This window comes from Diabrotica undecimpunctata, chromosome 3 (assembly GCF_040954645.1).
Source record: "Diabrotica undecimpunctata isolate CICGRU chromosome 3, icDiaUnde3, whole genome shotgun sequence".
NCBI lineage: Eukaryota > Metazoa > Arthropoda > Insecta > Coleoptera > Chrysomelidae > Diabrotica > Diabrotica undecimpunctata.
The window spans coordinates 159,354,134-159,368,627 of NC_092805.1; the positions used below are offsets into that span (position 1 = coordinate 159,354,134).

The 14,494-nt window shown below is 34.0% G+C and overlaps 2 protein-coding genes across 2 annotated transcripts in view; both read left to right on the top strand.

Moving 5' to 3' along the window:
• Usp12-46 (Ubiquitin-specific protease 12/46) overlaps window positions 1–14,494 on the top strand; it is a 235,393-nt gene that overhangs the window by 65,549 nt on the left and 155,350 nt on the right. The window lies entirely within an intron of this gene.
• Window positions 1–14,494, top strand: part of Mtmr6 (Myotubularin related protein 6) — a 34,042-nt gene that overhangs the window by 13,387 nt on the left and 6,161 nt on the right. The window contains exons 5-10 of the mRNA XM_072527318.1: window positions 3,085–3,217; window positions 3,358–3,590; window positions 3,807–4,057; window positions 6,674–6,802; window positions 6,891–7,017; window positions 7,376–7,681. Coding sequence (XP_072383419.1) covers window positions 3,085–3,217; window positions 3,358–3,590; window positions 3,807–4,057; window positions 6,674–6,802; window positions 6,891–7,017; window positions 7,376–7,681 — 1,179 coding nt within the window. The remainder of the gene's footprint in view (window positions 1–3,084; window positions 3,218–3,357; window positions 3,591–3,806; window positions 4,058–6,673; window positions 6,803–6,890; window positions 7,018–7,375; window positions 7,682–14,494) is intronic.

The window sequence follows — 14,494 nt, forward strand, 5'->3', positions numbered from 1 at the left end:
CCTCATCCGTCAGAGTAGCCGGATCCGGTGACGCTATATAAATTGCCCCTATAGTGTCATCTATCTCGTATTCTCCAAAGGCTATATCAATAGCTTCTTGAACAGTCAGGCCTCTTTGAAGAACTGCAGCAAGGCCTCTGAAATAAAAAAAAACAACTTAGTAGGTACATACTGCATTTTTAAATTTCAAATTTTTAAATTTTAAAGTTCTATAAACACTCTGTATACTAATACTTCGAAAAATGTTACTAAAAATACCATACAATGAAAACAAAACATATGATATATTGGTACAAAATAACTGGAGAATATGCTTACATTACATCTTAGTGTTACAAATATGTAACAGTCAATTTTCTAACCGAACAACTTTTTTATTTAAAAAAATATCAAATCCTTTTTACACAAAAAATACGTATTTATATTTTCTTATACTATTTGTTTTCTAATATTAACTTTATTATACAAAATAAGATTCACATTGTAACGATTATTTTGCCTACCACATAGAGTATTACTATAGGGGGTTGAAAATTGGGGACAGAAATTATTGGGGTGGAGATAGGGAAAGCAAAATAACACTCAGGGTTAATTTGGAGAACTGGGTCGTGGATAAGTGAATGGCAAGGGGGCTTGGATTGGGACAACTACAAAAATCAAACAAAAGGGATACTTACATGAATCTACTGGACAAACAAAACACAAGAAGGTTCTCAAGCTATTTAAAATAAGAACATTTGCGAATTTGAAGAAAATTCGGACTAACACGGACACCAACTGCTTTTGACAGTGGCTCCAGCGAGAGTGATGTAATTCTCTTCCCCGCAAAACCTTCTCAGTGATCTAAGTGGATGTTTATTTCAGGCGCAATATTGACGTCTTTACGATCAAAGAAAATACCAAGGAAATATGCAACTGTGATCTATAAACAAACTTTAAAATGTGTTTATTATCAACTCCAGCGATGCAAAAGGATTGGAAATACTTTTTCGGTGTTTTAATACATACAGGGTGATTTCAATACATACGAAAGAATATAAAAATTCTACAATATACTTACTCTTTATCAACGAAGTCCATTATTTTAAGCTTTATTTCTTTCGTTATATTTTATCCAGGCACAGATTCAAAACAAAGTTCTAATAAAATCACACATTTACAACGATGTAAACACTAGCACCTTCTGACAAGATCTGACCTGTTTTCAACTGAAAATTTGCAACGTAGGCGATCATCATCATCATCATCACTGGCTCGACAACCCTTTTTGGGTCTTGGCCTGTTCTAGGATTCTTCTCCATTCCGATCTGTTTCGTGCTTTTTTTCTCCAGTTTTTTATTTTTAAGGTTGTTATATCATTTTCTATTTGTTCTAAGTATCTCAGTTTCGGTCTTCCTCTTGTTCTTTTTCCTACTGGTATCTGTTTGAATATTTTGTTTGATATTTCGCCTTCTTCCATTTTTTCTACATGTCCTATCCAACGCAGCCGTCCTATTTTGATGAATGTTATAATATCCGGATCTTGGTATATTTTGTATAGTTCAGAGTTGTATCGTCTTCGCCATATTCCGTTTTCTTTTGTGCCCTTATATATGTGTCGCAAGATTTTTCTTTCGAAGGTGGCTAACAACGTTTCCTCTCTTTTAGTAAGTGTCCAGGTTTCTGAGCCATATGTGAGTACCGGTCTTATTAGGGTTTTATATATTTGGCATTTTATCTTTCTTGCGACGTTATCTGATCTTAGGTGTCTAATTAAGCCATGGTAACATTTATTTGCAATAAATATTCGCCTCTTCACTTCCTCCGTAACGTTATTATCAGACGTGACTAGGGATCCCAAGTATATAAAGTTTTTTACCTCCTCTATGTTGTATTCTCCTATTGTTATATTTTGTGGCTGCCTTATTTCTGCGTTTTTTCTTACCTGCATATATTTTGTTTTGGTCTGATTGATTTTAAGACCACTATTTTGTGCAGCTGGTTCTATTTGGTTGTATGCCTCTATCATTTCTCTTCTTGATCTTGCGATTATGTCAACATCATCTGCAAATGCTAGTATTTGCACGCTTTTATTAATGATTGTTCCTCGTGTATTGACTGTTGTGTCCCTCAGTATTTTCTGGAGCACGATGTTGAACAAGATGCATGATAGAGCGTCTCCCTGGCGTAGTCCCTTTTTCACATCTATTGTTTCCGTTAATTCATTTTGTATCCGGATTCTACTTTCTACTTTTAGAGATTCTTTTATCAGTTCTATTAGTTGTGTTGGTATATTAAATTCTTTCATTGCTTTTATTAAGAATTCTCGGTTTATATTGTCATATGCGCTTTCAAAGTCTATGAAGAGATGATGGGTGTCGATGTTATATTCACTTGTTTTTTCGAGGATCTGTCGCAGAACAAATATCTGGTCTATTGTTGACTTCTGTCTACAGAAGCCACTTTGGTATTTGCCAACTATTTTTTCAGCGTGTGGTCTAAGTCTTTCATAAATGACATTGGACATTATTTTGTATGCTGCATTCAGCAGCGTGATTCCACGGTAGTTTCCACATTCTAACTGATTTCCTTTTTTATGTAGTGGTACAATAATACCGCTATTCCACTCCGTTGGTAGCTGTTTATTCGACCATATCTTTGTTATCAATTCATGTATTGTTTTTTGTAGTGCGTCTCCTCCTTCCTTTAGTAACTCCGATGCTATTTGATCCGATCCCGGTGCTTTATTGTTCTTTAATTTTTCTACTGCTGCTCTAATCTCGGCTATTGTTGGTGGAGTCTTTTCTCTGTTGTCTGCTTGGTCTAATGGTATGTCAGGGGTCGTCTCTCTCCGATCTCCTTCAAACTTTTCCGTAAAATGTTCTGTCCATCTACTTAGTATCTCTTGCTGTTCTGTCAATATATTGACAGAACAGCAATTATCAACGTAGGCGATAGAGGATCTATTTAAATGGCACCACTTAGCCGTTACATAATCGTAAAAATAGGAACTAATGTGTTAAGGATTCGTATACGATCTATTTTTTAACTTGGAGAATCCAAGCACAAACAAAATATTATATATAATTTTTTTGATTTTTTCAGATTAATGCAATGGCCAATAGAGCTGCAGGTAAAGGTTATGAAAACGAAGCCTTTTACGAAAATATAAAATTTCACTTTTTGGGAATTGAAAATATACATGTTATGAGGAACAGTCTCTCTAAGGTTGTTGAAAGTAAGTAAAATCATTACCTGTTGGTCTTTTCAGTACAGCAGTCTCTGTACGTTTCCCGCTTTACCGGATTGTGATACGGTTTTCATTTCCTTAGAAATAGAATGACTAAATAGTTTGTTAAAAAATAATTTTATTTTTAGCTTGCGAACAAAGAAATCCCACAATGGCGAGCTTCCTTAGCGGTCTTGAATCCAGTGGCTGGTTAAGACATATTAAATCCATATTGGATACATCCTTGTTTATAGCTGAGGCTCTTCTGGAAGGTATCAGTGTTTTAGTGCATTGCTCAGATGGATGGGATAGAACGGCTCAAGTGTGTTCGCTTGCCACAGTTTTATTGGATCCATTTTATAGGACAATTTCTGGTTATCAGGTGAGCAAACAATCTATTAGGAAAAAAGTTAGCCTTAATCTATCTATTTTTCGATAGAAAAATTGAGAATGATATGAGAACGATTTCCGAAGTGGAAATAAACTTACTTTAACCTTCAATTGTGGCTTATTCCCATTAAAATAGTAATTCATCTATCTAGTAGTAAAATTGGAGTATTATTTAAGAGTTTACAACCCTTTCCGTTGTATTTTGCAGACTTTGATCGAAAAAGACTGGTTAGCTTTTGGTCACAAGTTTTCCGAGAGGTGTGGTCACATTCAGACGGAAAACAAAGAGATATCACCGATTTTTACGCAACTTTTGGACGCCACGTGGCAGTTGATGCAACAGTTTCCCATGTCGTTTCAATTTAACGAGACATTTCTATTTACGTTGCACGACCACGTGCACTCATGCCAATTTGGAACTTTCGTTGGAAATTGTGAAAAAGATAGACTGGAATGGAGGTAAGTGGAAGTTGTACAAATAGAAAGTTAAAAAATGTGTATTTATATTTTGAAGCGAAGCTTGTATTAGCGAAGTTGTATTAATTTTTGTCTATAGTAAAATGCTTAGGCGGTCGTCGCGAAATTAGCAATAAGAAATAGTTGGAAGAATCCATTTTCTTAGCGAGGGTTATCCGTTATACAACTTTTTCAAATGTATTAAAATCTATAACAAGGATATTAACTAACAGTTAATCTTCTCCATTCATCCCATTTTTAATCGGTTTGCCTTTGCTTTGCCTATGCCGATAACATAGTATAAAGCTTCGCGCTAGTCTACTGTACCGCCTACTGTAACAGATTTTTTTTACTGTAATACCATGTAAAAAGTTATGAGGACTCAAAATTAGACTAAATCTTCGTTTCTCGACGTAAAATAAATTTTTAATCAATTTTAAACTATGAACTTTTTATATATGACTTGTTATGTCATATGATTGTTGTATCATATGATTTTGTATATAGCGTTTTAATGTTAAAGTTCTAAATTAAAATATACAAATTTGAAAATTTATTTATAATAAAATTGGTACCACTTTTTGATATTAGGGCCCCATATATTTCGACTATCACTTTTGATTTTTTGTTGTTTAGTGTTTCGATTGCGTTTTTAACTTCTGGTATGATAATTTTGGTATGATAATAACATGGTTTTCTTAATCCTCTATTGGTTGTCCCATAAATTAAAGACGATTTTCAGTTACCAATTGTATGTAGGGTGGTGTGTAGATATTAAATATTCATAAAAAATCCCGAAAGAATATTTATTATAAATTACGTAAATTGTTTACCCATCTTAATTATGACAATTAGAAACTAGAGCACACGTATCTATTGTTAACATGTGTGTCTTGTTTCATAATACTTTCGCTACACTTCAAGTTAGCCTTGTATACTGAGCACCTTTGTATAAACATTATTTGACCTAATAACCAATATCTTATATATTCGTAAATAGACCAGCAGTGATCAGTAACCAATATCTTAGGAAGTAACATGGTTTTCTTGTTGAAGTTATTCAATATTTTCCACACATTCGGTACAAATAGGTGTCCAGTGTTGCAGATTTTTTACGTTTATGGCAGCTGAATCTTTCCTATTTCCTGTTTTTGTTGGATGAACAGTAAAAACATCTACCAAATGTACCTATACATTTTTGAGGCTTGTTCATTGTCGGAAATAGTACACATCTCATTTATTCTCAATTTTAATGTTCTTTGAAGTCCTGGAGATGTTCGACAGTTTTTCACGTGGCTTTCCACCAGTTGATACCCAACATTTTCGATGAACCATCTTGGCATCATTTTTTGTATATCACGTACAGTAGACTCCCGTAAGTTCGGCCACTTCGGGACCGGGCCCTAGGCCGAACTTAAAAGTGGCCGAACTAACCGATGCTTATCTAAAAAATGCCCATTTATTGTTTGTATGGATCTAGCAAAAACAAAACACTTTACATTAAGTAGAACATTAGAAGCAGTACATTAAGTAGAAGACAACACAGAGGAATACTCTGACATATATTTAACATATATAAAAAGATAGACCGTTACAAAAATACTATAAAACAATACTTACAGAACTCTAGACCTAATAAAATTTAAAAATGGTATTGCACATTGGTGGTTTGGCTTCTTAAACACTTAAAAAGTCAGTAATTTTTTTCTAATTTTTCTTTTCTAATGATTTTTGATGTGTAAAGTCACGCCACCTTTTAATAATCATTACATCGATGGCAGTTGCTTCTTTTTGCTATTCGACGTAGGTAGCTGCACTTACAAAGCTGCTTTTCCTTCAGCGTGGCTTATTTTATTTTCTTCAACTTCGTCTTCATTCTCAGCAGCATCTATGTCGTTATCCTTCTCATTTTCTTGGCGAATGAAACACTCGGCGATTTCGTAGTCGTTCAAAACCTGGTTGTGAAGGTCCTTTTCAAAGTTAATCCACTCCAAAACATCTTCAACAATGGGACCACAGTTCGCTAGTTGCTGTAGGTCGTGCAATAGAGCTGCATGTCATCAGGTTCGTTAACAAGAATGTTGTTTGGCTCATCTGCTGATGGGTTTACTTGGTAAATCTTATCTTCTATATTTGGACAAATTTTTTTTAAGACTTTACGTCGTATGGCTTGGCCGACATGTACACAACATCCTTTATATTAACTAACTTCAGCACTTTTATAAGAGGTCTAAGTTGTCATCAGCCTCCAGACAGAAGTCTAAAATTTTGCAGAAAAATGTTTGGCCCTGTTGGGTCTGCTGACAGCTTCTCGCCACAAATTCCAATGAAATGGACCCCATTTTTTTTCTATGCGATACTGAAGAGATGTGTTTTAGCCTTGAAGGTGTCAGGATCGATAAGCGTGCCGATGCACAAGTTCTTAAAATATAGCCGATAATTATTATCGACGGTCTCACAGACCGGCTGTTAGCTACGGAAGGTTAAAGCTCAAGTACTTTTTGAGTTTTTTATTAGGGTTGTGTTTAAAACTTATTATTTCAGTCATCTATTATAATATGAAAGAAAAATTGTTGAAAATTTTCTAAATAATATTTATATTAAATTTCTTTTTGTTAGGTTGTCTGAGAGAACGTTTTCACTTTGGGGATATATGGCCAATCATCTGAACGAGTACATAAATCCTTTATATAGTACCGAAGAGAGTCCGGAAATACTTTTGCCAAATTTAATACCTCAAAATATCAAGTAAGTCCTTTTTTTATTAAAAATAATATAATTACTCTGTTGTTTTACGACAGAAACTCTTGAAACATTAATAAATATTATTTTTTAGGTTTTGGAGAAGTATGTACTGTAGATTTGAAAGTGGCGTACATCCTAGAGAACCTCAAGCAGATTTGCTGTTAGTTACCTCCGATTATGTATTTTCACTAGATGAACATGTTAAATATTTAACCAAGGTAAGTTTATTTAATGATACCTAGGATCGGTATTACGTAAAATTCTATAAATGTACCATAAGACTAAGTATGATGTACGACATGTGACTTAAGGGATTGATATTGGTATTATAGTGACTTGTACTTAGAGAAACTGACTCGTCGTGAAAAAAAAAATGTTTATGTTTTAGTAAAGATTTGCACATAACAAAACTGACATTGCATACTAATCGCTATGAAAAATAATACCTATTTTAAATGGAAAATACATAGAAATTAATGTTAAGCGCCCAATAATATGGATCTTACATTAATCACTAACTGAAGTAGAATTCACTAATATCAACCATGTTAATATTTTTTTGTCATTTATTTACAGAGACTATCATCTGTAAAATCCCTTATAACTCGAACCGTCGAAAAGAAAAAGAACAAACCGAAACGAGATCAACTTTGCAATAATGTTTACTTGGACAACAAAACTCAATACGAAAAAAAAGCTTCCAGGGAAATGGAAAGTGCCGATCAAGATCATCCGCTAAAGAATCAACATAAGGTATCAGAAGAACTTTTGGATATGGATCTTCTAGCCAAAGAAGTAGACTCTGTAGCGGTTGATTGGAAGCCATTGAGAAACGCCACGGAGTGTAGTTGTTCACTGTCGCTAGATCAAATTAGTAAAAAGGTTTGTTGCTATTCTAAAATATATTTTACTATTGGGAATTCATTTATTATCAAATCATTACTTTAGCTTGCTGAATATAAGTTCAGTATAAAGTTTTTTTTATTAAGGCAGCGAGATGGCAGCAAAACATTACTCTACAAAAAAAAATAAGGTTTCCTTCACATCATGAGCCAAATTTTGCTGATTTTGTGTTCAGAAAAACGAATATAACAAGGAAATTATTTTAATTTGATTATTTTATTTACTCTAGTTTTTATGATATACAATTTATGGTATGCTATCTTATAAATATTATAACACAAATATTTTTTTTATATGCTAAACTACTGAAGCCAGGATCTGACAGAACGTGGCGCGGCGTTCTTCATCGGCGAAGAGGAATAAAAAATACATAATAAAAAAATACAAAATCTTAAGACGGGAACCACCGTAACGTGGAACCGTTTCCCCCTCAATATTTCTGGTTTATGATCCATGGGATAGGGCAGAACTGCATATTTTATGGTCGACGCGAGTAGTCCCGTCGTTTGTCGGTAAATCAATACGATTCAAAGGAAGGTTGGAAGCTGATGCAAAATACATACTTATCCCTCCTATCCTTCCGACGCACTTAGTGGACAAAACTAATCTAAACCCTCGATCTCGAAGGGACATGCTCCATTGGGGTAGTTATCAAAAAGTAAATATTTATTAATTTCACATAGAGTAAGATCCCAGAGCGATCAGACATAACTTATTTTCACACAGATGAAACCTTAGAGTCTCAATAGCGTCTCGCGTGCTTTGAATACCTGCGCATTTATGAAACTTGCTGAGTGACACCTGGGCAGGTACCAGGTGAGAAAGGTAACTAAAAATAAGAGCTATTTAATTTAAATTTACATAACTGATTTTTATACATATTTTGTAGAATATTATTTTGAAAATACTGTAATAAGTGTCAGACACTTGTCATAGACCAGAACTTTTGTCAGACGCTTTAAAGCTGCACTAAAATTAAATGAACTTTACTTACTTTTACATGTCTGATTTTTAAATATGTTATTAATGGTACTATAATAAAGTTATATTTAATCAGTCAGACAAATTAGAATGACCAAACATCCCTCAAACACAAAAATTAGTTAACTAGAGATATGAGCACGAGAGTGCTGTGCGCATGAGCCTCAGAGTAAACAATTCAAATTCATTAAGAATACTTACTCTTTTCGATCCGATGAAATATTTTTGCATCTCTATTTTAATATGATGAACTCTAGCATTAAGATAAATATTAAAGTAAATTAATGTATTGATATTTGGGATAATTAATTAATTCGGAACACTTTGGTTTCATAAGAAATTATATTTACTTTATTGTAAAAAAGATACTAGTTAGGATAATTAAAAAAAAATAATTTTTGTAAAAAATCTTCAACTGGGATTGATTGAAACAAATATTTTTCTATATTTTAATCATCATATTCATTGTCGCAATTATTACAATTTTCATCATTTAACCAATCATGATGCTGCTCATCCGAGTCATCATCTTCATCATTATCAGTTATGTTGTTGCTGGCTGGTTGTTCTGCAAAAAATAGTTAAAAGAATTAAAAAGCAGAAAATCACAAACATAATAAATTCTAAACCTGAAATCAAAGTATAATACCTGAAGTTTGAAGGAATTCACTAACGTTTGCTGGTAATTGGTCACCATCAAACCAATGAAAGTGATATTGGTTTTCTTCTAATCTCTACCCATTGTGTTCAGGAGTTAAAATGGTTGGTTGTTTTGCATTTGCATTATTCCATATGCTAAAAATGTAATTAGCACGGCGGAATTGTTGGAATAACTCACTTTAGCATGGTGGTAAACTGCTAGCATCAAAATTTTTAAACTTTTGCGATCGAATTCTTCGTTAATATTAGATACGCTGTAATTATTTAAAAACAATTGAAGCCGGGCAGCATTAATGTTACACGTATCAGGAAAACTATAAATTTCGCAGATAAATTTTTGGATTATTTTGAAAATATCTTTTTGGGTGGCTTCATCGGTAAACAACTCTGATTCTCCAAACTGCATGAAAGCTCGTTGATATTCATGTTTCTTCATTAATATATTGAATGGTCTTTGTTTACCCTTTTTAAAAAAGGCGGGATTAAAGTCACATCCAGTTAGAGCGTGAAACCCTGGCAAACTTCTACATAAAGATGGTCCCAAGTACTCGTAAACCTTTGTCAAATTAATGTATCTCTGGTTATTTCCGGTGCCTGCGTTTAACCATACATTCGAATCATCATTTTTTAGTTTATGCATATATCGTTACATAATTATCGCAATGTCTCACTCACTCTGAAATGCAAGCACAGCACTCTCGCGCTCATACTTCTGGTTAACTATTTTTTGTGTTTGAGGGATATTTGGTCATTCTAATTTGTCTGACTGATTAAATATAACCTTATTATAGTACCATTAATAACATATTTAAAAATCAGACATGTAAAAGTAAGTAAAGTTCATTTAATTTTAGTGCAGCTTTAAAGCGTCTGACAAAAGTTCTGGTCCATGACAAGTGTCTGACACTTATTACAGTATTTTCAAAATAATATTCTACAAAATATGTATAAAAATCAGTTATGTAAATTTAAGTTAAATAGCTCTTATTTTTAGTTACCTTTCTCACCTAGTACCTGCCCAGGTGTCACTCAGCAAGTTTCATAAATGCGCAGGTATTCAAAGCACGCGAGACGCTATTGAGACTCTAAGGTTTCATCTGTGTGAAAATAAGTTATGTCTGATCGCTCTGGGATCTTGGACTAACAGTAACGTGGCCTGCCAACCGTGCTCTCTTTTCTTTTCGCTATTATCTATTTTCTATCTCTTCGCCGACATGAACTGACGAAGAGTGCCTCTCCACGCTACATGAGATCCTGGCTTAAGATAAATAATAGTTGGATTTCGACTACTTAAATAGAGAAGAGAAACAACGTTCTGCGACAGTTTTTTTGTTGGGAGATGGATTGAAATAAAAATTTTATGGCTTCTTGGTTATACCGATATTGAAACATCCAGTGGTTAAGGTCATCAAAACTGCCATCACATCCACATGTATCTGATTCCGAAAGTTTTATTTTATAGAGGTATGCGTTCACTGGAAGAGTTGGATATATACTGTAGTATGTATTTTTTGTTACTGTTAGTAAACAATTGCCACTCAATTTCCCAATTAAGTCTAACATATTTCTTCCTAGCTGTAACTAAATCCCATTTGGGAAACTCATTGCATTTATAAACACTAAAGCAGCGACTTTAGCCAAATGATCTACTTCTTCATTGTCTGGAATAGTAGAGTGACCTTTTACCCACACAGATCTAACAATTCTTTTTAGAGAACTTAGGATCCTTAGTTTTCACGCGCTTCTACAATTAGTCTATTGATATGTATTTACAAAAGTGTGTTAATGCGAGGAGGACGGACTGTGGGTCGGATAAAATTATATACCGTTCGAAATATAATGTGCTGTTAATTATCTAATCCAACGCGTTGACAATGGCTAACAATTCAGCTGTGAATATTGAGCAATCTGATTTTAGTTTATACTGAATATTGTCTATGTAAATGGCACAGCTAACACTAACAGGCGATTTTGAGTCATCGTCATAAATTTTACAAGAGTGGTTACAGTCTTCCAGTTTATCCTGTCCTACAAGATCTTCGTGAACAATTAAACTATGTGAAGGAATTACTACAATAGGTTTATATTCATATAATATGTCATAATTAGACCCAAGAATGGAATCCCTTCTCCATTGAATGGATAATGTGTTAGATTGTTAGATTTTCAACAGAGAGACAAGATATTTTTTGTAACAAGCTGTTTTGATTATTAAACTGGCATTTAAGAATACATTTTTCTGCCAAAAATAGACGTCTTAAATATAAAGGTGGTCCGTTACATTCTGCCAAAAGGGCTGGTGTAGGAGTAGATTTGAGGGCTACTATAGAAAATGTCACACCGAGAGTGCAGTACGGCTAATATAGGAATGCACAATTGCCGGATTTCACGCCTTGTGCTGTGCGATACAAACAGGTCCAAGTGGTAGTCACAGAACCGTACCCAGATCTCTACGCCGGGCTCTGTTATTTATTATAAAATAATTGCCTTCAAGTAGCCAAATAAGAGGCATGAATTTGAATAAAAAGACCTTAAGTTTTTAGCGAGAATTTTATTATAAAACTGTATACTTTATTAAACTAAAAAATGTATTTTAAATTACATTTCTTGATAGCTATAAATATACCGGGTGGAACCTCCGGTAACTCGATTTCCGTGCACCCAGCCCAATATCCAAGAAAAACTTTTTCTTTTGTAAATATGTGAAAAATTATCAGGAACGGGAATATCGAAAAAGCTTTGCACATTTTTTAATCCCGGCGATGTTATTAAAAAAACAAGTTGCGCACTTGAATCACTGCGAAATTTTAACACCTACTATGAAATTTTTTTTTGTGGAAATCTGAAGTGCAGTTTTTGTCCTTGTTAAAACATAATGCAGTCTCGCATTTTTTACACACAACATACATAAGTTTACCTAGTTCCTTGGCATAGCAACCTGGTAGTTTTCAGCGAAACTTTGTGTTATTCCATATGGGATAATGGTTTTCCTTGCCCACACTTGACCAGATGAGCAGGTATAAGGTTTATAGTGTAAGTTATTTAACATTATATTATATTTATACTTTATTAAACTAACAAATATATTTTAAATTATATTTCTTGATAGCTATAAATATACAGGGTGGAACCTCCGGGAACTCGATTTCCGTGCACCCAGCCCAATATCCGAAAAGCCCATACTCTGATTCTACTGGTAAATGCATTTTATTGGTTATACAGTGTAAAATAATCGAGGTTACTCACAGATATTCGATTAATTATACTAAAGTCGTCCTCTACATCCGAGATGTCGGATTCGCTTTCGCTACTCTCCCCTGTGTTCGCGTGTATTATCAATTGGTCTACGTCATCTTGCAAGTTGTCCGCAGTCCACATCTCAGTTTCCGTTTTCTCAACAACATGAGTGACATAATTGCGCCAATTTTGCTCTGTGACGCGTGCGAAACCGTCGTCGATCAACTGGTACCTCGTCGTTTTTAAAAGTGGTATTATGGGTACCTACATATCGCTTAACTTGGTTCCACACCATTTCTATAGGATTCAATTCGCAGTGATATGGAGGAAGCCTTAAAATATAAACATTATGTTGTGAAGCATACTCATCAAGATGATACTTATCGTATTGATCTTTAAAAGCACGCGCTGCTTCTAATAGCTCGGATTTCAAATAACACTCCTCGAAAAAAATGTCTTTTTCCACTAGCCATTCCTTGATTGCAGCTTTATTCCAGGAATTGTTAGGGAATCTCTCTTTACGGGAGTGGTATGATGCATTGTCCATTACAGTGACATTCCTGCGACCATTATTTGGTAAATTTGATATTAATGTCTCCTTAAACCACGACTCAAAATATGCGGCATCCATTTCATCGTGATAGTCGCCATCATTTTTCTTTGCCAGAAAAACACGCTGTGTGCCAGAAAGGAAACCTCCTGAAAAACCTGCATGCAATAAAACATATCGTGGACCTCGTTTAGTAGGTGCTTTTAAGCCAGTACTTAAACCTTTGAGAAAAGCATCACTACTGTTTTGTATCGTAGTATCGCACCATTCGTAATTTATAGATTGGCCAACATTAACCCACGATTCGTCCAAATATATGATATTGCAATGGTCTTTTCGCAAACGTCGTATAGTTCTCAAATAATTATGGCGCCAATGAATAATATCCTCTCGCTCCACCATGATGCTTCTTCGGCCACGTTTCTTATAAACAAATCCAATATCTTTCAGAAGTCTGTGTAAAGCAGAAAGAGACAACGGCTGTATATTCTCATTACCTTGTATAAAGTTATGTATATACTTTAAGAATGGCGGCAAATTTTTCATGAAAAATTCACAATGAACAATTCTCCGTAGAATACTTCTTACACCCTCGTCATATGTGAATATTCTAGAATTTGATTGACACACTCGTTTTTTACGTTTTTTGGCGATTTCAACGTTCCACTCTGTTCTTTTTCTTTTTTGAAATTGTAAATGCTTCTTTCGCTAACACCAGTCATCAACGAAGTACGTCTTACAGCAGCACTTACATTAAGTTGTTCCGTATTTTGTAAAAAACACAACACATTTAACACTACGAGTTTAGCGTAACCGTTAAATAATTCACCGGATTTAAACTTATGGGACTCCATGCTCTCTGTTGAAACTCGGACTTAATTTTGAAGTGTAGTTTCGTTTTCCAAAAGCACTTTCACCCCCTACCCATCCTTAGAATGGGTAGGGGGTGAAATAGGGAAAGCTTGGAGTTTATCAAATACTAATTATGACAAACAAGTTTATGGCCATATTTAGGTGATTATTTTAATGATGGTAATTTGTAGCAGAAGTTTTACAAAAGAAATGAAGACCTATTTATAGAAACAACATAACTGTATTTTTAATATTTTACATACAATAGAAAAAATCTAATTTCTATGAAAGAATTGGAAATTTGAATATTATATATAATATCTATAAATAATATCATTTCCAAGTTTCCAAATTCTTTCCTAGAAATTATGTAGGTTTTTTCTATTTTATGTAAAACATTAAAACTACAGTTATTGTATGTTGTTCTTGTAAAGAGGTGTTCAAATGTTACTCTTATGAATATGATTCAATTGTATATCTCATGTTGACGTTTTATATGCAAAATTCATAGT